This window comes from Ascaphus truei, chromosome 1 (assembly GCF_040206685.1).
Source record: "Ascaphus truei isolate aAscTru1 chromosome 1, aAscTru1.hap1, whole genome shotgun sequence".
NCBI classification, from domain to species: domain Eukaryota; kingdom Metazoa; phylum Chordata; class Amphibia; order Anura; family Ascaphidae; genus Ascaphus; species Ascaphus truei.
In genome coordinates this window covers 124,896,144-124,923,715 of record NC_134483.1, presented here as the reverse complement: position 1 = coordinate 124,923,715, position 27,572 = coordinate 124,896,144, and the positions used below count along the sequence as shown (strand labels likewise).

The following is a 27,572-nucleotide window of genomic DNA, read 5'->3' as shown; positions in this document are numbered from 1 at the left end:
CATAGCATGCATGAAGCACTTTATATCATAGTATATCTATAACAGGAGAACCAACATACTGTTATAATAACCAATAAGAAAGTAAACAAAAAAGGAGAAGAAAAGACCTCACAGTCTAACCAAATTTGTTCTGGTCCATAACATTAATTACAAATCACCAAATCTGGTTGCAAATGTCATTTCTGAATCTGCTATAAAAGGAGGTCATCATATTTTGACTGAATAATGACAAAATATGTAATAGCAAGGTACAGGAAGAACAGGTTTTAGCAAGCCTTAGCATGAGCTCGATAAACAAGTTCCATGTACCCGAAAACAGTACTTAGCAAGTCTAATTATTCCAAAGTTATATTTGGATGCGTTCAGGAAGCATTGCCTTCTGTGTACTGCAGCTTTATTAATCTATGTAGGTCTCATTCAATAAGATACAAAAGTCTTTGCAACTACTGTAGAAGGCTTTTAAAGGTGCAGTCACTCATATGACCTAAATGAACCAGCAACAGTAACCTATGTACGGAGTTAAAACTAGGTGAATAAAGCCTTTTTTTACACAAATGTGGACACCTATAAATATTAAGAAATATTGTTTTCAAGTTAGTTTTCTAAACACAGGGACCTGAGATATGGGAGAGGTTTGATTTCCTCTGGGTACTTCCTTTCTTGTGAAAACACTATGGCCTAGATACATCAAACTCCCTTAAATTTGAGTTTATATCACACTCTATGAATAAAAATGAACAGATGTTAATACCTCAGAAATAGGTTGAAATCTTGCACGATGTGACATGTAAAATTGCATTAAACGTCGTGATAAATATCTCATGACCGTTAAAATGGTGGCAAAAGATTGCAAGACTATCCGATATAGCAAAGTACTGTATATAAACACTTGCTTTCATCCCACATTCCCTCCTTTTGGGAGGGATAGAGAACACACTAGGCCAGCAGTGTGCAAACATGGGGGTGCTAGATTTTTCTGGGGGTGCCCGGGCGGTTGCAGAGGCCCCGCACTCTTCCCCCAGGCATTTAAATTAAATGCCGAGGGAGGCGTGAGGCCTCTGTAACCTACTTACCGGGTTTCAGCAGGAGTGTTGTGCCATGACCCCGCGGCGTCATTTGACGCCACGTTACCATGGCAACGGGGTTGTGTGACGTCACATCCAACACCGGTCTAACAGTAAGGGGGGCGCGAGTAGCTGCAGGAGCAGGCAGGGGGGCCAGCTCAAAAAGTTTGCGCTACCCTGCACTAGGCCATAAGGCTGCGGTCCCAGTCACTGCCACAGCGCACGGCTCGGCGTGCGCTGTGCTATCAAGCCCCGCCCCCCCCAGTCCGGCCGGTCCCAGTCCCTAACTTGTCGTGCACCTTTCTCCAGCGGTGCGCGACAGGTTTTCAGGGAGGCAGGAGAATTTTAACTCAACATCTGCGACGGAGGCGTGGCCACGCCCCCGCCGGCGGTTCAGCCAATAAGGGCGAACCAGCTGCGGGATGTCATGGCCACACCCCCGCAACCCCACAGCCACGCCCCCTCCCGCCACAAACCTTCCCTCTCCCCCCAGACCGCAGATCGCGGTGTAGCGCTGTGACGCGCGGCCGCACCCCCCCCCCCCCCGCCAGGCGCGCGTGCCACAGTGAAGACTGGGGACTCAGCCTAAGGAGTTGGAGGTTTCTGTGCGGTTTTCAAATATTTGTTTTTTGCTTGGGTTGTCATGTCAATTCTGTTGTGGGTATATGTTTGCTTGAATTGGGTTTATTGTCTGTACTTTGGGAGTGGTTTGTCATATGTCTCTGTCTTGCTGTTTGTTGTGTGATTGTGTGGAAGAGTGCACATTGTGAGGGTCTGTGAGTTGTGAAAGATGGAGGAGAGCAGGAATGGAGCGAGTGGCATGAGTTATGAGAGTGTGAGGAGTGGAGGGAGTGGGAGGAGTGCAGGAAGTGGGCGGAGTGCTGGTGGACAGGCAGAGGAGGGGTTGGGAGGAGATAAGATGGGGTGGTACCCAGGTGAGGCAAGGATTAGGCCAGGTTAGTTGGACTGGATAGGAGAGGAGGAGAGAGCAATGGATAAAACAGCATTGCAAAAAAAGTTATTTGGATATCAAAAGAAAAGTCAGGGAGAAAATTAACCAAGAATATGCACACAGAATAGGGACGGGAGGAAGGACCACCACTGAATATGATATATACCTCATACAGTGTGAAGCGCATCTGAAAACTGTGATGCATAAGGAGGTTGTGCTTGGAATCCAGGATGTCTGAGACTACGGGCTCTATGCAGTAAGCGCAGAAAAAGTGCTCTCGCCAAGTGTTCCCTATCGGCATGATTTTGGCTATTTGACCTCGCAGTATGCAATAAGGGCCGAATCATTGTCGAATCAAGCCGAAAACACTTGTTCCCACTATGGCGATGATTTGCCGATCAGACACAGGTGTATCGGCGAGCTTGGCGAGGGCGTGTTCTGTTCGCCAATGAAACTTGTTTCTGAATCTGGCGAGCAAGCATTTTCTTGATTGAGCGGCCCATTTAAAGGCAGCGTTTATTTCAATTAATTCTCTGTGTTGTTGGGAGAGAGAGCGAGACAGACAGAGCTGGGCGATTTGCATATTTGATATTGAGAGAGTTGCTGTGTATTGTGATTGGTTTGTCCTGTGTTGTTTTGTTAACATCTTTTTGTTGTTGTCAGTTTGCAAGTGTTGAGTGTGTTTGTGTTTAAATTTGTTTTCTGTTATTTGTGAGTGCTAGAGGTATGGCCGAGAGGCATGTGAGGAGTGATGCTGGTGTGAGTGGTTCTGGTAGTCGTGTGAATACGTGTCTGAGTGAACGTGGAAGTCAGGGGAGTGATGGTGGTGTGAGTGGTGTTGGTGTGAGTGCTAGTGTTGTTGGTGTGAGTGCTAGTGGTGTGAGTGCGAGTGCTGGTGTTGGTGGGGTGTCTGGTGGTGGAGGGGTGTCTGATGTTGGTGGGGTGTCTGGTGGTGGAGGGGTGTCTGGTGGTGGTGGGGTGTCTGGTGGTGGTGGGGTGTCTGGTGGTGGTGGGGTGTCTGGTGGTGGTGGGGTGTCTGGTGATGGTGAGGTGTCTGGTAGTGCAGTACTTTTGGAGGCTCTTCCATTGGAAGAAGGAGAGTCCAGCCAGCAGCAGCCAAGCTCTGTGGCTGTACGTGTTCGGAAGAAACGTGTGGAGCGGCCACGTAATCCCCATTTCAATGAGGAGGAAAACAGAGTTCTTGTGGCAGGGATTTTGGAGCACTATGACCTTCTGTATGGGCATTTAGTAGGTAAGTCAATCTTTGCATTGATTGTTCCAAAACTTTGTATCGTATCTGATGTCACATGTGTTGATTGACATCTAATAATCTCTATTATCTATAAATGATAGTAGATTGTTACACACATTATCCTTGATTGTTTACACCGAACATATGAATCCCTAAAAAGTGATTTTGTATGTTCATTGAACATTCACGCAAGCTTCCTTAGCTTTGTATGTCTCCACATAATTGTAATAGTCATGTGCCACACATATTGAACCTAAACCAGCATGTTATAAATCTCTTTCAACACTTAGCAGAATTAATTGTTCTTCGTCATTAAATTTTAAAACCAGAGACAGAACATAAAACACAGACAAAGCTCAGTTTTTAGCACATCCGGTGAGACTCATACACGGTACAGTGCCTAAATATATATGTATAAATATCTAATAAGTAAAATGGTCTTTTAGTTTGACATTTTTGGCCAAAATTGTTGTAAGCCCCTGAGCCAACGCCAAGGCAGACCACATATCAGGGGTCCCTAACGCTAATATAAATTCTTAATAACCTGTGTAATAACAGGAAGAATGTAGCATCTTCCACTCAGGGGAACTTGCCTGCTTGCAGTTTGGCTGTGACATCTCTAATACAGAGTGCTTTTCCTGGTAATGTACAGGTTAATAAAAGCTTCAGTCAGACTCAGAACTTTGCAACTAATATTGACAGATTTACTATAAATCATTCTTCCTGTTATTACACAGGTCATTAAGAATTTATATTAGCGTTAGGGACCCCTGATATGTGGTCTGCCTTGGCGTTGGCTCAGGGGCTTACAACAATTTTGGCCAAAAATGTCAAACTAAAAGACCATTTACTTATTAGATATTTATACATATATATTTAGGCACTGTACCGTGTATGAGTCTCACCGGATGTGCTAAAAACTGAGCTTTGTCTGTGTTTTATGTTCTGTCTCTGGTTTTAAAATATATATTGCCATGCTCAGTAGCACTCCTCTGTGACACTCATATGCTTATATATATGTTGTGGTCATTTTGGGGGTTCAATAGGAGCTTGTTAGGTGTCCAGTATGTTTTACAATTCTTGTCCATCTAGTCATGGCTGATTGGAGGGTGGCAACCTCCTTCCTAATTTAAGCTCACCCCCTCCCACATTTAAATGGTTATGGGCTCACTCCATAGCATCTTCCACTCAGGGGAACTTGCCTGCTTGCAGTTTGGCTGTGACATCTCTAATACAGAGTGCTTTTCCTGGTAATGTACAGGTTAATAAAAGCTTCAGTCAGACTCAGAACTTTGCAACTAATATTGACAGATTTACTATAAATCATTCTTCCTGTTATTACACAGGTCATTAAGAATTTATATTAGCGTTAGGGACCCCTGATATGTGGTCTGCCTTGGCGTTGGCTCAGGGGCTTACAACAATTTTGGCCAAAAATGTCAAACTAAAAGACCATTTACTTATTAGATATTTATACATATATATTTAGGCACTGTACCGTGTATGAGTCTCACCGGATGTGCTAAAAACTGAGCTTTGTCTGTGTTTTATGTTCTGTCTCTGGTTTTAAAATATATATTGCCATGCTCAGTAGCACTCCTCTGTGACACTCATATGCTTATATATATGTTGTGGTCATTTTGGGGGTTCAATAGGAGCTTGTTAGGTGTCCAGTATGTTTTACAATTCTTGTCCAGCTAGTCATGGCTGATTGGAGGGTGGCAACCTCCTTCCTAATTTAAGCTCACCCCCTCCCACATTTAAATGGTTATGGGCTCACTCCATAGCATCTTCCACTCAGGGGAACTTGCCTGCTTGCAGTTTGGCTGTGACATCTCTAATACAGAGTGCTTTTCCTGGTAATGTACAGGTTAATAAAAGCTTCAGTCAGACTCAGAACTTTGCAACTAATATTGACAGATTTACTATAAATCATTCTTCCTGTTATTACACAGGTTATTAAGAATTTATATTAGCGTTAGGGACCCCTGATATGTGGTCTGCCTTGGCGTTGGCTCAGGGGCTTACAACAATTTTGGCCAAAAATGTCAAACTAAAAGACCATTTTACTTATTAGATATTTATACATATATATTTAGGCACTGTACCGTGTATGAGTCTCACCGGATGTGCTAAAAACTGAGCTTTGTCTGTGTTTTATGTTCTGTCTCTGGTTTTAAAATATATATTGCCATGCTCAGTAGCACTCCTCTGTGACACTCATATGCTTATATATATGTTGTGGTCATTTTGGGGGTTCAATAGGAGCTTGTTAGGTGTCCAGTATGCTTCGTCATTAAATAACATATTAACTTACCATAATTGTTATGTATTTCAAGGACGGACAAGTTCAGCCGTGAAGAAAGAAATTTGGGAGCAGATTAGATTGTCTGTGTCTGCGTTTGGGAATAGTGTCAGGACCCACACGAATTGTAGGAAGAGATTTGATGACGTGAAGGCCAATATTAAAAAAAAAATCCAAGCACAACGGATGCATGCTTGTGCCACTGGAGGCGGTCTGCCAGCACCAGCTCTAACGCTAACTCCATTGGAGGAGCGAGTGCGTGCGAAATTTGTGCCGGTCGTCCTATAGGGTTTGCCTGGGGACCTAGATATCGTATATCGAACATCCATTCCCACCAGGTGAAAAATCTTACTGTACTACACGTGTCGTATCAAAATGTTTATATCAATTGTCCCCACAAAATTTCACCAATAAAACAAATATAAACATATATATATATATATATATATATATATATATATATATATATATATATATATATATATATATATATATATATATATATGTGTGTGTATGCTCATTTGCATGTATTGGGTCTGAAATCCTGCATTACACATAAGCACACAGCACTTGAACTTCAGGAAGGGATTATATGTAATGATATGCAAATGAGCACACAGTGCCACCTTTTACGTTACAAGCCATTCAACATGTTTCCCCTCTAGGTTTAAGCTTGCAGTATGGTTACAGTTTGTAGCACACTCAGGATTAACATGCATACCCAGTAAACATACCCGCAGTCAGCCTTTGTCACATTAATGTGTGTCATCAGAGTGTTCTTGGTTATAGTGTGTATGTAACGAAAAATACCTAATAAACTATTGTATTTATCTCTCTATCTATATCTATAATATATTTATTTGTGTATCTATGTAACACCTCTAAACATGGCCTTACTGCATAATAATGTCCTGCCTGTAATATTGTTAACTCAAAGGCGAACACTAGGAACTATCACACAGACATTACATTATTGGTCAATAATGCTGTTTTGTGTTGATCTTGCCTCATGTGAGCAGAAATACGAACATGTACCATACATAATTAAATAGTGTTAATATATAGCTAACTCTATATTGTAAGTACGCTGATGTACCTGTGTGTGAAAACAACTGCAAAAAATATCTAATCATAGCAGAGAGGTGAACAGGGGGGGGGAGGGGGGGAAGGGAGGTCATGGGGTCATGGTTGGGTGAAGTGTTGGGGGAGGGGGTAGAGGTGGTAGAAGGTGACAATGTGAATATAAGTTCATGACATTCATTTGAAATGAGAATTCTATGACAACTTTAAACAAGCTTTACCCGAAATCTGACAAAGTTGCTTTGTCATTAGTGTTTTAATTAACTATTGTAACCTTACTGATACGCCACCTTCTCACACCAGTAGCATCTGTGAGCGAGAGACTGCATGTGGTGCTGAGTGTCAGCCACATGCAGCGCTACCCCTGCATCTCCTAAATGTTCATACTGATTTATAAGTAATATCGTACAATGTGCAACAATGATGTTCCGAATTGTAAGCACAGAGTATTGTTTGCATTCATGGCAATGATGTCACTTATTGTGCCTATAATAATAACTAACATATCCAGTGTATGTAGAACAGACAAGTTAATTGTACTACACATCCCTTCATACATATCTGCATTAAGATAGTATGTATGTTGTACACTTTAAATAAGATGTATATTCATCATGTTAACATGTACATTTGTGTTAAGATGGATCATCTACAGATGGAGCTAAGCATGTCTTTGTTATTTCGTTAAATAATGGTGATAGTTTAACATCAGTACTCCCACTACAGATACTGTCATGTGTACATAATTCCCATAATTTAAGCTTATGATGTTTTTCTTCTATATAGTTGCTCCGCCATCTCCTGGGTCACCTGGGCCAGCTCTGCCACAACACGTGTCCCCACCTGCATCCTCAGTGTCATCAGCAGGAATTGAAGGTGAGTGTCTGATGTACACACAATATAACATGTACATTTCCATGACAATGTACATTGTTTAGAAGATGTGACTTTCACATGTGATGAACTTATGAATAGTTAATGAATGAACCTGAGGAGCTGTACGGTTTCATTAGACAACATGTATTGTGTGCGTTTTGAAGTACCAAGTATGAGTTGTGATGTAACAACAATCTTCCATTCACTAATCATTCACACTGACTCGAGACGTTTGTAACTGTGGTAAAATGATTAAATCATTTATTGTAAAAACATTTGATATAATGTCAACATGTAATGTGTTACACTATGAGAACAACTATCATTATTGCATGAAACATTGTGAATGTTCCATGTAAGTTGATCATTTATTTTTTACTTTTTACAACCAGATCTTGCTGTTCAGGGACAAATTGAATCAAATGACCATAAAGTTGTTGACACTCCTGGATTAACACAGCATTCAAGTCCTCCTGCTCGTGACATTTTCTCTGCAATTGCAGCTTCTGAAGAACGAATATTGGGTGAAGAAAATCGTCGACATTCTGAAATGATCTCACTGCATGAAAGGATGCATGAAAGGATGATATCATAAATGACACACATAAAAAATGTCATCATACAAATTCCTAAAGAACTCCAAAATCTAAACAACACATTACAGGCACTAGTTCTGAATGTAAGCCAAGCCAATCAGTTTAGGAGTACAGCAAGAGAGCATGAATTCCAGTTTAACCCATCAGAGGATGGATATTTCCATGGTGCTAATTTTTCTCCAGACCTATCAGTTCTTTATTTACCACTTCATGATGTTTCAGGTACACTTGGTGTAACTTCTGTGCAGGTCCCTGTCAAAATAGAAGCGTTGCCATCATCTGTTCCAAATATTGAATCGACACCTGCAAAGGAGACACGCAAAAGAAAGATTGGTGAACAATTACAAATAACCAGCTTTTGGAAGAAAAAGAAACCAAACACACAAGAAACTGCACCACCAGTGTTTCAATGTATCACAAGTGCTGAACCAGTGCCACAGGCCCCCACAAGTGCCCCCGAACTACCACAGGCCCCCACAAGTGCCCCCGAACTACCACAGGCCACCAAAAGTGCCCCCAAACTACTACAGGCCCCCACAAGTGCCCCCGAACTACCACAGGCCCCCACAAGTGCTCCCGAACAACCACAGGCCACCACAAGTGCCCCCGAACTACCACAGGCCCCCACAAGTGCCCCCGAACTACCACAGGCCACCACAAGTGCCCCCAAACTACCACAGGCCCCCACAAGTGCCCCCGAACTACCACAGGCCCCCACAAGTGCCCCCGAACTACCACAGGCCCCCACAAGTGCCCCCGAACAACCACAGGCCACCACAAGTGCCCCCGAACTACCACAGGTCACATCAAGTGCACCAGAATTACCACAGGCCACAGCAAGTGCACCCCAACTACCACAGGCCACAGAAAGTTAGGCCTAGAGTACTTGGCACAGGGAGAAGGCGATCACAACAGACAGCAAGCAGGCCTGTGACTTGCTCTCAAAAGCCAAAATAAATAAATAACAAAGTACACTAAATTCTTTTGTGTTGTTTTGGTGTTTAATGCATACTCATTCCTGCATAGTGTATGTATGATCATGTAGAGATGGTTGCAAAGATGAAAGTATGTCCTTTCACACATAAGAATGTTTACAAATGCTCCTTGACTGAATTAGGTAAGGCATGTTTGCAAATATATTATACACAATTATTCATCTGTTGTATAGTGAAAAGACATTATGCCATACAGTGCATGTTAATGGACTATGACATTCACTTAGGTCTTGGTAAGTATGCTAACTGTCAGATTCAGTATTCGAATGTTTAGTGTCATGCTATGACACTATTATTTTTATACAACAACATTACATTTCACATACTGTAACACATGACCTAGTGTTTAATGTAATGTGTAAATTACTATAGAACATGTATGAAATCTTTTTTGAATAATGAAAATTCATACTTCATGTTGACATGTAATCATGTATCAAATGTTTCAAAAGAAAAAGATATCTGATTGTCTATAAATATATTTTTTCTCTGTCTGTGTGTATGTGTGTATATGTCCTGTTCTTAGTACCGAAACGTCGGGTGATTGTGCCATGTTTCCTCTAATACACTCTTGACACAGGATTACCTTGCGTGCTGTCTCTTCTTTGCTGTGGTGTCCTGGGATTCGAGGTCTGCTTGGTAAGGAACTATTTACCTACACATTACCTATGGGACAAGCACCTGTATTTCAACACCATATGTGAGTGCCATCTGACAACTTTGCCTATATATATATATGTATATATAACTTATATATATATATATATATATAACTTTATATATGTATATATAACTTATATATATATATATATATATAACTTTGCCTATATATATATATGTATACATAAATTTTATTATGTCTGTCTAACTATGTATATTATCTCTATATTGCTTCATCAACATACAGTGTTATTGAAATGAAATGATTCAACTTTGATGTGACTTTATAATTGTATAAGCATGAAGTTAAGTTTCGTTCCATGAGAAAATACTAAAGTTTTCTACAAAGACATCATCCAATTATAGAAAATATTTTCTTATGGGAGAATGACTAGGCTTACAAATTCTCTTTTGTATTTTAACCTTGAGAAATACCGCAGAGATAAAATGTTACCATTCTCACATTTAGCTTACATGCTTATGCGTTAAGATTTTAAACAGAACACTAGAACGGACAACACATGGCTGTTGCAAGTACATTTCTGTGCAAACCTCTACAATCATACAAGTATATGATTTATCAAGATATCGAAGCTAATGTCGATAAACAGGCTACAGTCACTGAAATATATGCCTTTATCATGGAAACATATCCATACTACAAACAAGCAGCCAATCAGAAAAATTGGAAAACTTCTGTCCGTTTCACTTTATTCGCAAATGAATGTTTTGAGCGTTTATCTCCTCGAGCAGGGCAAAGATACAGCTGTTGGCTTGTTTTTCCTCGTTTAAAATTACCATGGAACATGGAACATATCTGCTGCTAAATAGCCTATTCTTGCCTACTACCAGTAACAATGAATGCTCACAGACTGTCGCGTCTGCTGACATGCCTGCACCGTGCCTTCAACAATACGACATGCAAGATGGACATAACTACTATGGTATTTGTCCAAACTTACATGCACAATACGAGTGTGCATGTGAAAACAGAGAAGATGTGTACCTACCTCCGCCCATGTTGTTTCAAGAACCCACTGTGGAGCCATATGACGGGGTCACCGAGATGTGTATGAATCAGGATTCAATGACTGACTCAACCATGGCTGATCCGGATGTGTCTAACTGGAGCGATGTGTTCCAGCAAATTGAGTTCTGAGTTCTACAATAAAGGTAAACATATTTGTAAGTTTTTCATTTACATGACTAATATATTAAAAAATAAGACAGCGTCATCTGACTAATATACACAATGTATTAGCCAAATGACAGGATGAATCGTCACATTGCAGACATGCTTACAAATACACAGTACATACATATAATAAGTCATATAAGAAATTACTACATTAACATACATGACTACACATTTGTGGTGGAGTCATTATTAAATCATTATAACTGATTGTGAAGCATATTGTTTTCACTGTAACTGTAACACACACACACACACTTCATTGTTTACCATTCAACATATCAAAACAATGTACGTGTCGCCGACATGTCACAATGCGTCCTGACAAACGTTACCGATGCGCCGCACCCCACCCTACGTGCGCGCGTGACACAGTGTTGCCTGTGACCGTCAGTTATTGGTACGGTCACTCTGCAGTCTGTCAGGCGCGCACGCCGGTGGGGCGTGGCATGCACAGCGCTTTAGGCCAATGATCATTCAGTGGGAGGGGTGTTTGCGTGAGTTTCAAGGTGCGTGGACATGACCTCACGCGTGTTGTTTACGCTCATTGGGTGATCGTCTGCTTTGGGCGTGGCCACACCTCACTTGTAAACATTACTATTTGTATGTGTGTAGAAGTGACATTTTTATTATTCCATATATGCATATTCCGCGATCATCTGCGTACTGCTAGCAGCACCATGGAGGGACTTGTCTTGGATGCACAGCGTACACATCGTCATGCGCATGCGCATACACTTTGACCGCAGCTTACTTGTGTGCGCGCGCAACACACGTTGTGCGCGCACATTATTATGTATTCAGGCACCGGAACTCACATATCTATAGTAATGCGAACAGCGGAATTTGAAATATAACATTCTTCTTGGTGATTAGTTTGCTCCTTGATGTAGAAACATATATGTACCTTATGCGTAAAGATCGCCAATCATATGCAGATTAGTAGAGCGTTATGATGCTGAAATATAGATATATGTGGAAGGTTGCAACATTATGTTTTTACTCTATTTCACAGCTTTCGATTATGAATACATGGGACCAATATATGATTTGAGATGGACCAATCAAAATATTAACAGAGTGTGACGCGTCTATACAAGAAATTGTAATCAATATGTAGCAATGCTTGCAAACACTGTCGCGCTGATTACGACAATGACACTTATGTAGCCTAGTGTGAAATTTGTTACTATGCAATTAATTATCCTGATGATGTTGCTAACACAAATAGATTCTAATCATAGTTACATATGTATGCAATATTAGCAAACTTTATATGTATTATAATGTGATATGATATGTTCAAACAACATTATCACGATTGTAACACAATTCTGTAGTATATATTTGAAGCTTTAATGTTCAATTTCTTGTCATCTACATTGAAAATTATTACTCTTATACATAGTATATGAAAGTATACAATACAAATTGTGACCTTGTTTTAAGAACAATGACGTCTTAATGTTTTGTTAACACCTATATTGTAGTGCCAACATAACATACATTATGTCATTAATGTTATGTACACATGATTAACACATTCACCTTTGTGTTAAAATGAAAAACACACGATGAAGAATATTTTATTATTACTATTATTATTAATTAAACACATGCCTACCTAAGTGAAGGGTATGATTTCAAGACACACTAATGTATGTAAATATACATTGCTTAACAAATACATGCATTACATAGAAAAACACACACACACGTAAACATGTCCCATTTGTATCACATTTTTGACGATCACCATTTGTAATTCATTAATGTTAGTATATTAACAGTTGTTCTCAAGGATTATTATCATTATTCCCAAATCGAGTTCATAAAATAAACTTTTTATTCCTAACATTCCCATTGTGTTTACTAATGTATCCAAATATGTGAATATTGACAACAATATGTTTTCATGCTGGAAACAGTTTGATACAACTTTGATGTACTTTAAATCAACACACATCTTTAAGTAGAAGATACACATGTGACAATGTATTAATGAAGATGAACATGAAGAGAGTGAACAACTAATGACATAGATTGCAATGGTAATGATGTTTAGCACATGTTGGTTATTTGATAAAAACATGCATTGACCGCTACCCTCGCTCATGTGCATGAATTGATGTCGTCAACTCTTAATATTGACAGGTTATCTAATGTAGTTCATAACATTTCCAGACACTATCCATGAACCCAAACATCAAGCCAACAACACGGACACAATACACGAAGGACATATTTAAAAGCTGAACAGTTTTGCATTCAGTAATGCTTAAACATACTATCACAATACCTGTCGCGCTGTTTGTCCCTCTTGTTACAGATGTTAATTAAAAGACATTCCATGAACAGTCATTGGAGTAACAGGACTGTCAAAAATAAAAAGGTTAAGAAAATGATGATTAATGAGCATCACATGAGATTTGTGCTTTTTCAAGTACAGATGTTACAGTTTACTATGTGATCTAAAAAATGAGAAGAGATATGAACAATGTGAAATCAAAAACACAATATGCTACACATCATTGTCACACACATGTCAGACTAAAAGTGAACATTTCTATATTACAAGATTGAAGTAAGTATTGTATAGCGACATTTTTAAGATGTCTTTAAGGCATACAAAACTATCAATGTGACACAGAATATAGATTTGCACTACGTTGTTCCATCAGGTACACACAAAACTGGTTTGTGTTGCGATTTGTATCCAACGTGTTGATGAATTACATACCTGTGCCAAATGTCATTATCCACACAGCAGAGAAGATAAAGGTGGGAGTATGATATGCATCCGGTTCCTAGGTGAATGATATTTGGACACATGTGATTCTCAGAAACATGAATGAATACATATATATATTACTATGAACATATAGGTAGTTGCTTACATGAGAAATATGTGCTGATCACATTACGCCGTGTCTCCACACCACAGTCTGTTTGCTCACTGTCACCTGCAATATGGACGGGAGCGTCCTCCTCCATGCCCTGACGTATCTCGCTTTCAATATTATGGCGGAGGGCCACATTGTGCAAAATGCAGCAAGCAATCACGATATCTGACACTTTGTCAGGTTTGTATTGGAGTGCCCCACCAGTTCGATCTAAGCACCTGAACCTTGTTTTGAGCAGACCAGATGTCCACTCAATGACCGACCTTGTAGAGATGTGTGCTACATTATACCTGTCCTCTGCTTCAGATTGAGGGTTAGGCACCAGTGTCAAAAGCCAAGGCCTAATTCCGTATCCTGAGTCACCTATAATCCAGCGTGCACAAACATTCAGAAACATTCTACAATGTGTAAACATTAAAACATACCAAATTTCTAAACTACACCATTTTGGGTTGTTAACACTTCCTAATATGTACTCACCCACCAGCCAACCAGGTCCAAAATAGCATTCTTCGAAAGCATGGAAAACTGATGAGTTTCTCAGGATAGAGGACTCGTGGCTGGAACCAGGGAATCTGGCTACCACATGCATAATCTTCATCGTGGCATTGCATACCACCTGGACATTCAGGGAATGGTAGTGTTTACGATTGCAGTAAGCATGCTCACTCTGATTAGGCGGGATCAAGGCAACATGGGTGCAATCAATTGCACCCAACACACATGGTATCCCGGCTATGATATAAAAGCCATTTCTCACTTCCAGCCACTCTGTCTGCTCTGTAGGAAAATAAATATAATTCCTAGCACGTCTATTCAGAGTACATAGAACCTGGGTAAAGGCCCGCGAGAATGACGATTGCGAGACCCCACCCACTATGCCCACAGTTGTCTGGAATGACGTGGAAGCAAGATAATGTAATGAGCACAGCATTTTAACAAGCCCAGGGACTGCACGACCTCTGGCTGTTACAAAATCTAAATCTTCGCGTATCTCTTCATAAAGAGATAAGATTGCTGCTGAACTCAAACGATGACGACGGATGATTTCATCCTCACTCATCCCATCTAAAATCGTTCTCTCCCAGTACACTCATGGACGAGGCACCACTTCTCTCTTGTCCTCTCGTCTCCTTGTCCTCTCCCTCTCCACTCCATTCCCCTGTCCTCTCCTGGCCCTATGACATCCTGCCCCTCTGCTATTCTCTCCTCCAAAAGAATTCTCCGCCTTCTCATGAACATTCGTAGCATCTTCAGGTCTCTAGCTGTCAATGCACAGGTAATTGTCCTCATTGAAATAGCTATATGATTATGTCACGTGACTTTAATGCGTGCATGGTGTGAAAGAAACATATAGCACTTGTGAAGTCCAAGCGTGTATCCACTACAACTAATACTGATTCATTCTGTGTGTTAATCATTCCAAGATTATATTTGACTAAGATGTGATGTTAATCTTTATAAAGATACTTTACACAAAATCTTCATGGAATTTACAATGCATATACGACTTATTTACGCAACACTCAGTAATCTAATTTTGATACAACCATGAAATAAACTTTTACAAACAACGTTGCAACATGTTGAAGTTTGCATGTGATTTACACATGTTTACATGAACCAATTCTAATGTGCATATGCATAAATAAAAGGCATCTTGAGAATTGCAATTGATTATGTGAAATTAATCGCAAACTGATGTCCTATAATACATCTGTGTAGCACTTTACATGAAATGATTACACTGCATTGTGTCAAATTTTAACATGCACTGTTATTGAGTGTGCAATTGCTGACGTCATAAAAAGAGGGATGTCCCAAACAACATGTAGCTTGTCCAGGGTAGGAAGGGAGCGATGATATCAGGGATACACCGAAAAAATAAAAAACATATAATAGTGCAATATATCAAGACCGCTTGGATAGCAGGAAAGCTTGGCTCTTTAGAAATGCCTACTTACAGCAGGTCAGATAAAAAACAGCATTTTCTACACCACTGGTAGAGATGGGTCTTAATCTTCTAAACCAGGACAGGTTTTCAGCAGTATGTATACTCAGATCCGCTCTCAGACAGGAGATAGTGTATGATGAATGTCATGCAAAACAAAGGCAGACCATGGTACAGATCGATATAAAATATGTATTGGAAAAAACAATAAAAACATAGGAATCGTACTCACAATAAGTACATTAGACATGTACACATAACGTTTTCTTTGAGGCAAGGAGGTGCCGGACCCGTGTGGTACAACTCAGCTGCTCTTCACCACTACTCGCATCAGACCGTGTGGAAGCTGGCGTCTGACGTCACATCCGGTACGGCGGTGACGACATCCGGTCCGGTCGAGGAGCTTTGGGGGCAGGCAGTGAGGGAACTCGGCACTTCGGGAGCCTTCAGTTCAAAGGCAGCTGCAAATGTGACTGGCTCTACGCGTTTCGTTATCAATGACAACTTCCTCAGGAGCACAAATGAATATCCCTAGTGGGTTCTTACACAATATATATAGGGTGTACCCTTAATTAGTTCAATCAATCAATTATATACACACCGGTTCTCCGAATTTTAACGGACATAACTCAGTGGCCAAAAACGACGCAAACATGGTTTTATTTATTATATTTATAAAAAACTTAATATTCAAAAATAAAAATGTATAAAAAGATATATATAAAATAAGACAATACTTCTAAGGTCATGTATCTCATGATAAAACGGGAGAGAAAAAAAGAAGAATGAAAGTGTGTATTAGTATTAGCACAGTTAAAATAATAAATACAAACACAATCTGCTAATAAAATAATTTAAAAAACTTAAATAAACAGATATCTCAGTATATAAAAGAAATCAAACAGGAACCTTATCCTATTGGAGTGGTCATAGTAAGGAGACCAATCTGAGCAAGGATGGTTATACAAGAAAAGGTGCCAATTCAAAGTCAGCATTGAGACCATTGGGTATTAAGGTGTTAAGTCTGTGTATCCAATACATCTCACGCTTACTCAGATCTATATCCCTACTACGGCCCCTCCAATGTTGCAACACATTTTCTATGACAGTAAATTTTAAACCCTTAATATTTGAATTATGACATTTGGCGAAATGTTTAGAAACACTATGTGTCAGTATGCCTCTTCTAATATTACTTAGGTGCTCTAGAATACGTGTTCGGATTGCTCTTTTTGTTTTTCCCACGTATTGTAGTCCACACGGGCACTCTAATAGGTATATAACATACTCTGTATAGCAGTTAGTATATTGTTTAATTTGAACATTTTCTTTACTCTTATTACACACAAAATTCTTTTTATCTGTTTGTTTGTGTTCGCATGCCTTGCATGTTGAACAACCAAAAAAACCCACAATGTTTTGAAACAAACCTTTATTTTTTATATTTATTTTTTTCATAGCGCTGGGAGCAACAATGTTTTTTAAATTTGGGACTTTTTTAAAGATTATTTTAGGATGTTCTGGAAGAGAGCTATGTAGAATTGGGTCTCGTTTTAAAACATGCCAGTGCTTTCGAATGATTTTTGTAATATTATTAGATTCTTTATTAAAAGTAGTCAGAAAAGCTGTGTCGAATTGATTTTTGTTATTTTTTATTAGTGTTGCATCTTTGGGTTCCAAGAGATCTTCTCTATTTAATGTTTTAGCTTTATTAAATGCTATATCTAGAACATCTTGCTTGTAATTTTTTTGAATAAAACGTGACTCAAGTGTTTTACACTGTTCCTTAAAGACTGTTTCTTCTGTACAATTTCTCCGCATTCTTCTATATTGGCTGTAAGGCACATTATCCATCCACTGATGGTGATGGCAACTAGAACGTAGGATGTAGTTGTTGCTATCTACATTTTTGAAATAAGATTTTGTTTTGAGATGCCCCTCTTCAACATATATTACTAGATTTAAGTAATTTATAGATGTTTTACTTGTATTTGAAGTGAATTTTAGGTTCATCGTATTATTGTTTTGATCCGCAATATATTGATCTAGGTCAGCTTGTTCACCTTGCCAAATCATAATGATATCATCAATGTAGCGCCGCCATAGGACAAGGGGTTCTCACTGACGGCAGCGCTGGAAGTCAGCTGAGCTACGCTTCCGGTGTGCCGGCTTGAGATGGAGCCCCGGTGCACGCGTGAGCAGCTCAGCGTGGGACAGTTGCCTGCAGCAAGGCCAGCCACTGGACACCCCCCCCCCGCAGCACCGTCACCCACTCGTAGCACCGGCACCCCCCTGCAGCACCGCCGCCACTGGCACCCACACAGCACCACCAACCCCCGCAGCAGAGCCACCCCTGCAGCACCGCCAGCCCCCACAGCCACCGCCGCCCCCCCGCAGCACCGCCAGCCACCGCCCCTCCGCCACACCACCAACCCCCCCAGCCATTGCCCCCCGCAGCACTGCCAGCCCCCCTCAGCTTCGCCAGCCACCGCACCCCCCGCAGCACCGACAGCACCCCCCGCAGCACCGCTAGGCACCGGCCCCCCACGCAGCACTGCCAGCCACCGCAGCCACCTCCCCCCCACAGCATAGCCAGACACCACCACCCCCCTCAGCACCGCCAGCCACCACCCCCCGCAACAACGGCCCTCTGCACCCACCAGCACATCACCCCTCCGGAGCCACCAGACCCCCAAAGCCACCGGGCCTGACCTGAGACCATGTCCAAGGTAAGTCTGATTTTTATATGTATTGGGGGATTGGGGTATATTTTTTATATGTATTGGGGGGGGGGGGTTGGGTACTTTTTCTATGTATTGGGGGTCGGTACTTTTTAAATGTATTGGGGGGTATTTTTATATGTTTTGGGAGGATGTGGGTGTATTTTTTATATGTTTTGGGGATGGGCTATATTTTTATATGAAATGGGAGGGTCTCGCATATTTTAGTATTGTGTCCAGTATTTTTGGACACGCCACCTAGCAAACCTAGCCGCCATCCCTCCCCTCCCCAGCCATCCTGCAGCTACCGGCCTAATGCCCCCCCACTCCCCGTAGTAACAACACCCCCTTCACAGCCACCGGCCCTCCTGCAGCAACGACTTCCCCCTGTAGCAGCCTCCGGCGCGCTCCCCCAGTAGCTGCCACTGGTGCGCCCCCCAGTAGCCACCACTGGTGCTCCCCCGGTAGCAGCCACCGGCACGCCCCCCAGTAGCAGTCACCGGTGCGCCCTTCCAGTAGCAGTCACCGGAGTGCCCCCCAGTAGCAGCCACTGGCACCCCCCCAGTATCAGCTACCAGCGCCCCCCCAGTAGCAGCCATCGGCCCCCCCAATAGCAGCCACCACCCCCCTAGTAGCAGCCACCGACCGTCCCTAAGCCACTGGCCCAGTGCCCATCCCGCAGCCACAGCCACCTGCACCAATGCCCCCCCTGTAGCAACGACCCCCCCATCGCAGCCATCGGCCCTCCTAAGCCACTGGCCCACCCCCCCATCAGCAGCCACTGGCCCCGGCAGCCACCGTGCACCCCCCCTCGCAGCCACCGCCCCCACCCCACAGCTACCGGCACACCCCGCAGGTAAGTCTGATTTTATTTGTATTGGGGGTGTATTTTATATATGTATGGGCGGGGGGGTTGGGGGTATTTTTTTATATGTATTGGGGGGGTGGGAGTGTATTATTATATGTATTGGGGTGTTAAGTAAAAGTTGCAAGCTAAAAAAAAAATTCCCGTGGTAGGTGCGCTATGGGTTGGGGGGGGGGGGCTGCTCCTTTCATTTGTCCTTGCCCCATGATTTCTGTTGGCAGCCATGGTGGTGAGGACCCGTTATAGTCAACACTAGGCTGGGAATCAGGAGGAAATACTGTATGAGGAACTCCGTTTTAGACATATTAAGTAGAATGCGGTGGCGCACCATCTGCATAAAGATGATACCTAATGTCAAAAGAGTTGATGAGGTAACCAATTGATAGTGTGTAGAGAGAGTAATGGAGATATCCCAGAACGGAGCTTTGAGGTACACCAACAAACAGATTAACAGGAGACAGAAATTGTATGATGGGAAGGGTATGATGAGAACAAGGATAACACATGGTTATGGATACCAATAGAGTGTAGAATATGAAGTAGAAGAGAGTGATCAAAAGTATCGAAGGCAGCAGAGAGATTGAGTAGCATAAGTAGGGAAAATTAACTTTTGCTTCATGGAGATCATTATCTACTTTAGTGAAGACATCTTTAGTTGAGTGATCTGTACGAAAGTCATATTATGAAATCTTAAGGAGGGCATGGGAATGAACAAAATTGATCATACCAAAGAACCCAAGACATTCTAGCAATTTGGAAGCAAAAGGCAGGAGGGATGCAGGGCGGGTAGTTAGTAAGGCATGTAGGGTCTATAGCAGGGGTGGTCAATCTTTTTTCAGGCATGGCAATAAGTTAACAGAAAAAAAGTCTGCACGCAGTTGGAGGCTGCAGAATAAGTTGTCACAAATTTTTGGCGGGCTATTGTCCCCTACATCCTTACTGACTCCTAAATTAATAGCTACACCTTAACTAAATAACAACAAACATTTTTTTCATTGAGAAGAAAATCCTAATTAAAAAAACAATCTTTATGTGATTTCTGAACTTGCATTTCAGTTAACAGTTAGGATTGATTTTCACGGTTAATAACAGAAGCAGACTGCGCCCATATGAGCGTCTGTCAATACAGATCTGAACTTATTTTTAACAAAGCGAATTGCTGACAACAGATGCTCACAAAATAAATATGATTTTTCAGTTTTTATACCTTCGTCGGGCTCAATTCCAAATGCTAATTTGATCCCGCGGGCCACATATTGGTCACCCCTAGTCTAGGTTGTCAAGTGCCAGAGGACAGGGACGAGTTGAAGTTGTGGGATCGAGTGTGCATGTGGGAGAAGGAGAAGAGAAGATCAGTTAAGAAACTTTCAGCTCTGCAACAGGAAAAAAATAGTCAAGATTGTAAGAAGGAGGTTTAGGTAAAAGCAGAGAGGAGGGGGAAGGGACAGAAGGAATATCATTGTGGATATCATCCGCCTTGCCTTTAAAGTGGTCAGCAACGGCTTGAGGGAAAAATGAAGTAAGGATGGGAAGTGGGAGGAGAAGGTAAGATGAGAGAGTAAATGCAGAGAAAAGTGTTGTTGAGTGAGGAAAAGTAGTGCTGTTTGGCCTTAGAGAGAGCAGAGTAAAAACAGGAGAGTGAAGAAAAAATAAGAAAAATGGTGGTGCACTGCATATAATAAGGGCTGGACTGCTAGAGGATAATAAAATCAATTTATTGACACATAACAAACGTATATTGATGGAAAAATAGCTGTAACACATTTCACACCTATCCTGGTGCTTTATCAAAGATAGCCACCGATGAGGTGAAGCCCCATCTCTGGTGTAGCTGAGAAGCCTGTTACCCGGGAACCCAAGTGAGGGAAAAGATTGAATGCACCAATTATGTTGGACTGTGTTGCCTCAAATCCAAGGCATACCATGACAGACCCCGTGTAAACAGAGGAATCTATATTCAAGCATGAATAAATGGCGCTTAACAAGATCATAAAAAACACATGTATTTAAATAACAACTTCAAAACATTTAAAAAACAATCCCTTCTGACCCCTAAACTAAAAACATGCTGACAATCATGAAAATTCATTCAATAAAAATTTGACTAAACTCTAGTGCTCTTGAATAAACAAGATGGAATAACTACATTCCCCAATCACTCTGTTGCTAAATCTATAGTAGAGTGTACTAGTGTATTGGTACAAATGTACATGATACTGTGAATCCACAAATCCATAGAACCATCTAATATGTGCACAATGGTTGCAGAGAATCTGACTATATAACAATTACAGTTGTATAATGTATCCTAGATTGTGATATTAGTCATCTTTTTGTATGAATACGATCATTAATACATATTTGTTAAAAAGTCCAATTTATACAATAAGGTAGCTACATTGATTTAATACCGAACAGACTAAGGGCCTCATGCAGTAAGCGTCGATTATGTGAAATCGGCAATCTTACCGATTAGTCATGTTATTGGCGATTTTTCCTCTCCGTATGCAGTAAGTGCCGAATACATTCAAAATCAACCCGAAAACAAATCCGCCTACTCTCACGATGATTAGCCGATCACACACAGGTGTATCGGCGTGCGTGGCGCGGTGCTGTTAGGTTGCCCAATCACAAATCTTGCTGAATCAGGCGAAACAAGCATGTATTGGATTGCGCGCCATATTTAAAGGCAACGTGTACTGCTAATCATTCTCTGTGTTGTTGGGAGTGAGAGAGAGAGAGACGCACAGAGCTGGCTGTTTGAACATTTGCATATTGACTGAGAGACTTGTTGTGTATTGGGTGAGCTTTGTCCATTGTTGTTTTGTTTACATCTTTGTCTTGTTTTATATGTGGAAGTGTTTCGTGTGATTGGCTGTACATTTCTTGTCTGTTTTTTGTGAGTGCTGGAAGTATGCCCGCAAAGCGTGGGAAGAGTGATGCTGGTGGGAGTGGGAGTGCTACTCGTGCGAGTACGCGTCGGAGTGAACGTACTTTTCAGGGGAGTGATGTTGCTGAGAGTGAGAGTGGTGTTGCAGGGAGTGGGAGTGCTGGTGCTGCGAGTGGTGTTGCTGGGAGTGGGAGTGCTGTTGCTGGGAGTGGGAGTGCTGTTGCTGGGAGTGGGAGTGCTGGTGCTGGGAGTGGGAGTGCTGTTGCTGGGAGTGCTGGTGCTAGGAGTGTGAGTGCTGGTGCTAGGAGTGGGAGTGCTGGTGCTAGGAGTGGTAGTGCTGGTGCTAGGAGTGGGAGTGCTGGTGCTGGGAGTGCTGCTGGTGGCGCAGTTGCTGATGGGGTGGATGGTGGTGGCGTGCTTGCTGGTGGGCAGCTTTTGGAGGCTCTTCCATTGGAAGAAGGAGAGTCCAGTCAGCACCAGCCAAGCTCTGACCCTAAACCTGCTCGGAAGAAACGTGTGGAGAAGCCACGTAATCCTCGCTTCAATGACCAGGAAAATACATCTCTTGTCACTGGCATTCTGGAGCACTATGACAGTATATATGGACATTTACTAGGTAAGTGTACCTTTACATTTATTATTCAAATACATGTGATCCTAGGTCATCTGAGTTTTGTTCATATGCAAATATGGCTTCACAATATCTTTCTATGTTAATTAGTCTGGAAACACAGCTTTTTAGCATGCCTTACAAGGACAACTAAACACAGGCGGTCAATTTGCCATAACTGCATACAATATGAATGCAACCTTGCTTACATGTATAGGTTTAGTAGTGAATGCTCATGTGCTTCACATATTACACATAAAACAGCATGTTTGCTATCTCTTGGAACAGCTAGCAGTGTAGGAAACTGGTGCTTATATTATTATTAATTTACCTCATATATTTTATATATTTTTCAAGGGCGGACAAGTTCAGCAAGCAGAAAAGAAATGTGGGACACAATAGTCATTGGTGTCAATGCGTGTGGGAATCATGTGAGGGACAAGCGGAATTGTCACAAGAGATTTGATGATATTAGGTCCAAATTGAAAAAGAAAATACAACACCAACGCGTGCATGCTACTGGCACTGGAGGTGGGCCGACACCACAACGTCTCATATTAAGTCCATTGGAGGAGCTGCTTCGGGCAAAATTACTTCCCGTCGTCGTGGAAGGCTTACCTGGTGACCGTGATATAGGAATTTACCCCTCACAATTTCCACCAGGTGAGAAATATTACTGTACTAGGCGTGTCGTTGCTTACAGTTATTTTGCATAGTTACACTGCTTTTTATACTGTCTTCACAATATAAGCATACCTGCATCTATATATGTATATGTCTGATTCTGTATATATATATATCTCAAAATAGACATATATGTTGTAGTCCTACTAAAAGCAGTAACTAATATAGCACGTGCCATTGCGTGCTCATTTACATGTGAATTCCCAAAATGCATTGCTGCAGTGGAAGCAATTGATGGTGGGCGAAGATGGGGAACAACAGGGTAGTACACATGTGTAACACATGTTAATGAGAAATTATTACTAGCTACAGGTACAGAACAGAAATATGTAGAATATTATTGTGTATTTTATTTATTTTACTCCGACAAACATGACATTACTGCCTATTTTAAGCATGCATCAAATATATTGCATGCAACGGCCTACAAACATCACTTGCACTAACACATCTATAGTTGTTTATGAAAAGGTCCATTTTTGCTTTAACTCATATACAGACAGCATAATGAGGCACACGTATCATATTTTATGTCATTGTTTTCATAACTTAAAAACTGCACACGACTATTTAGCTCATCTACCATTGTGTTAAAGCAGCTGCAATTAATATCTCATCACAGCATACACTTCAACAGAGGGGGTGGGGTTCAGCACACACACTAATTACAGCCTCATTTTAGGGTCAACTTAGTTCACACCATTTTCACCTGTTTCAAGTAATTGAAAGGTGTGGCTGATTAGGCTTTTTGGGGAAGGGAATACCGTTCTTACAACCTGACTAGCACAACTGAAGTTAATCACACTCATTTGAAAGCTTCACTTTAGCTACTAAATGCCCCAACAACTCATTACTTATCAAACCGTACGTCACACATTAGTTCACTCATATCTATAGTTGAACTACTACTATCAACGACACATTATCACACACTGCATGTGTTGTCTTGTTTAGTCACAGCCACATTCATGTGTTCCACATCTTATATTAATGTACCACACATATCCTCTACCAAAAACAACACTTTGTGCAATATGACCACCTTCATGATAACCATTGTGAATGGTCATCTCATGATAGTTATGTACATTATGATACTGATATCACTACACAACATATGATTTTTATGTTCAAATTTAATCTATTTATCCTCACGCATTACTGCAGGAACATAGTATGTTTTATGTTAGGGAACTCAAAAGTTCTAAGTACACAGGCATGTACATTGTTATTACAACTATTTATGTTCACTTTCACACACACATTTTGGGTTAAGGAAATGATGCTGTTAGGTACTCATAAATACAGAACATACAATAACTGTTTGTTCAATATTTACACATGTAAATGTAAAACTTATGTTATTGTTATATATAGTTGCCCCTGAAGGACATGTGTCACCTGAGACTGAACAAGTGTCTTCACCTGGGTCAGCCAGCTCAACACACCTAGAAGGTGAGTGTATCAGTTGGTGGCCATATAATATGTGCTCTTCTATATGTTATGTTGTCATGTTCATTATTTGTTTTGCACATCTTCTTTAAATAGGATTACTTAGTGTCAGTGAAAATGAAGTGTAAGCCAACTTGTATTGTGTTAGTGATGTTAACTATCATGTAGGAGTTGTGAGTTTACAGCAAGTTTTCATTCACTCATATTTCATACTGAGTCCAAACATTATTCTTAAGTCAAGGTAGTTTTTAATGTGAGGTTATAAAACGTATGGAAACATGTTAGTTGTTACTTATGACACAGTACAATTACATAGTACCACAGCAGAGATTAACATGCCATTTAATAATGTGTACATTTATTTGTAGAACATGATGAAGAGGATTTTGATGATGATGATGATGATGATGATGATGCCGCCGCCGCCGCCATAGACACACAAATACAAGCAAGTGACCATGAAGAGGTTCCAATTGAAACTGTTTTACCGCCAAAACGTCCAGCAAATACCACATATGATGCAATTGTAGCTTCTGAGGGAAAAATTGTGGAAGCAGAAAATCGTCGCCATTCTGACCTGATGACAGTGCTGGAAAGGATGATTGCACTGCAGGAAGAAACAGTTTCACAATTGGCACATCTCCACAGAGTCTTCATTGAAGTGCCTAAACAGTTGCAAAAAATCAACACCTCATTCGAAGCATTAGTTGTTCAGCAAACACAAGCTAATTACTGGAGAATGACTAATGTAACACAATTCAACACCTCACAGCCAGGATCTGTTCATGCAGGTCAGTTTTCACCACATTCATCTGATATTCATTCACCAGGCCCAAATGTTACCGGTCAAGTAGCAGACATTGCTGTGCTGGTTCCTGATGACATCCTACCGCTGCCATCTGTACAAATTCAGCAGCAGACACCTACAAAGGAGGCGACAAAAACAAAACAAGACACACATGAAACAGACCAACCATCACTTGTGCAGTGTCTACCAACTTGCTCACATGTGTCAGTGGGCACAAGCCCTGTCCGTGAACAGTCACTACCCAAAAGCCCTGTAGGTGAGTCACTGCCCAAAAGCCCTGTAGGTGAATCGCTGCCCAAAAGCCCTGTAGGTGAATCGCTGCCCAAAAGCCCTGTAGGTGAATCGCTGCCCAAAAGCCCTGTAGGTGAATCACTGCCCAAAAGCCCTGTAGGTGAATCACTGCCCAAAAGCCCTGTAGGTGAGTCACTGGCCACAAGCCCTGTAGGTGAGTCACTGGCCACAAGCCCCGTAGGTGAACAGTCACTGCCCAAAAGCCCTGTAGGTGAGTCACTGGCCACAAGCCCTGCCCGTGAAGTGCCAGAGGCCACTCAAAGTGGCTCTGTTGTGCCTAAAGTTGGTGGCAAAAGAAAAAGGAAAATTCAAGAGACAACAAGCAGGCCTGTTACTCGCTCGCAAAAGGAACAAAAAAAATAAATGTTATAATTCAGAAAATATGTCTTTGGCCTTGTTTTGTTGACTTCAGATTATCTAATTACTATTGTATGTATGCTGAAGACTGTGTTGTTTCCAAACTTTCAAGTATGTTCTTGTACACGTGAAGTTTTGGAAATGTTAACACTCCTAATTAATGAATAGTGTTATAAATATTTATGTTTTAATCGTCTGTTCAGTAATGGTCCACCAGGAGCCAGTTGCTAAGTTTAGAGAAGCTGCCATTGACTTTGCAGCAAAACATTGCATTTGGGTGTGTTAATTGATGTAATCATTGCATGTGCATATTATTTTCATGCAATTATAAAAGCACCTATTTAACTGCAAACATCTTTCTTGTACGTGTACAGCAGGATTTTGTGTTAAATATTACTTACCTTTGGTGGCCATTGTAATGTTGTCCTTTAATCATTTATGTGTTCTTGTTTCAAGAACATCTCTGAATTGATACTAATATATATGTAGTATGTATTGATATATGCACACACACACACACAGACACACACTGTGTGTGTGTGTGTGTGTGTGTATATATAGTACTATCTAAACTGGTATAGATGTATTTACAAAAAACATACACTTCATGCTTCCTTGTGAAAACACACTATTTTAATAATACAGGCCTAATGTTTGACAACTATACTAAGTGTGAGCCTCTAACATTATTGGGTGCAAACAAATGTTTATTACTTAATTCACTCATGTTTATCACCATTTAAATAGGTTTCATACAAGGCCTACTTACTGCCATCAATATGTTGTGTGTACTCCTGCAATATAAAAAAAAAAAAAAAATATACATTATATATATATATATATATATATATATATATATATATATATATATATATATATATACATATACATATATACACACACACACACACACACTATACATATAGTACAATATACACTTTATATATATATATATTTTTTTATGAGAGAGATATATTTATATATATATAGATACACACGTATTTAAACTCATGCAGACAGGTAGTTAACCAGAATTTCAAATACACACAGAAATGTATGTGGGAAA

The 27,572-nt window shown here is 40.9% G+C and overlaps 1 protein-coding gene across 1 annotated transcript; it reads left to right on the top strand.

Moving 5' to 3' along the window:
- The first annotated feature begins 23,292 nt into the window (after nt 1-23,292).
- LOC142469684 (uncharacterized) lies at nt 23,293-26,520 on the top strand. Its single transcript, XM_075576273.1, has 3 exons — nt 23,293-23,577; nt 24,976-25,053; nt 25,419-26,520. Exons 1-3 carry the CDS (start codon nt 23,301-23,303, stop codon nt 26,510-26,512), a joined length of 1,449 nt encoding a protein of 482 aa, XP_075432388.1. The 5' UTR covers nt 23,293-23,300; the 3' UTR covers nt 26,513-26,520.
- Nucleotides 26,521-27,572: the final 1,052 nt, after the last annotated feature.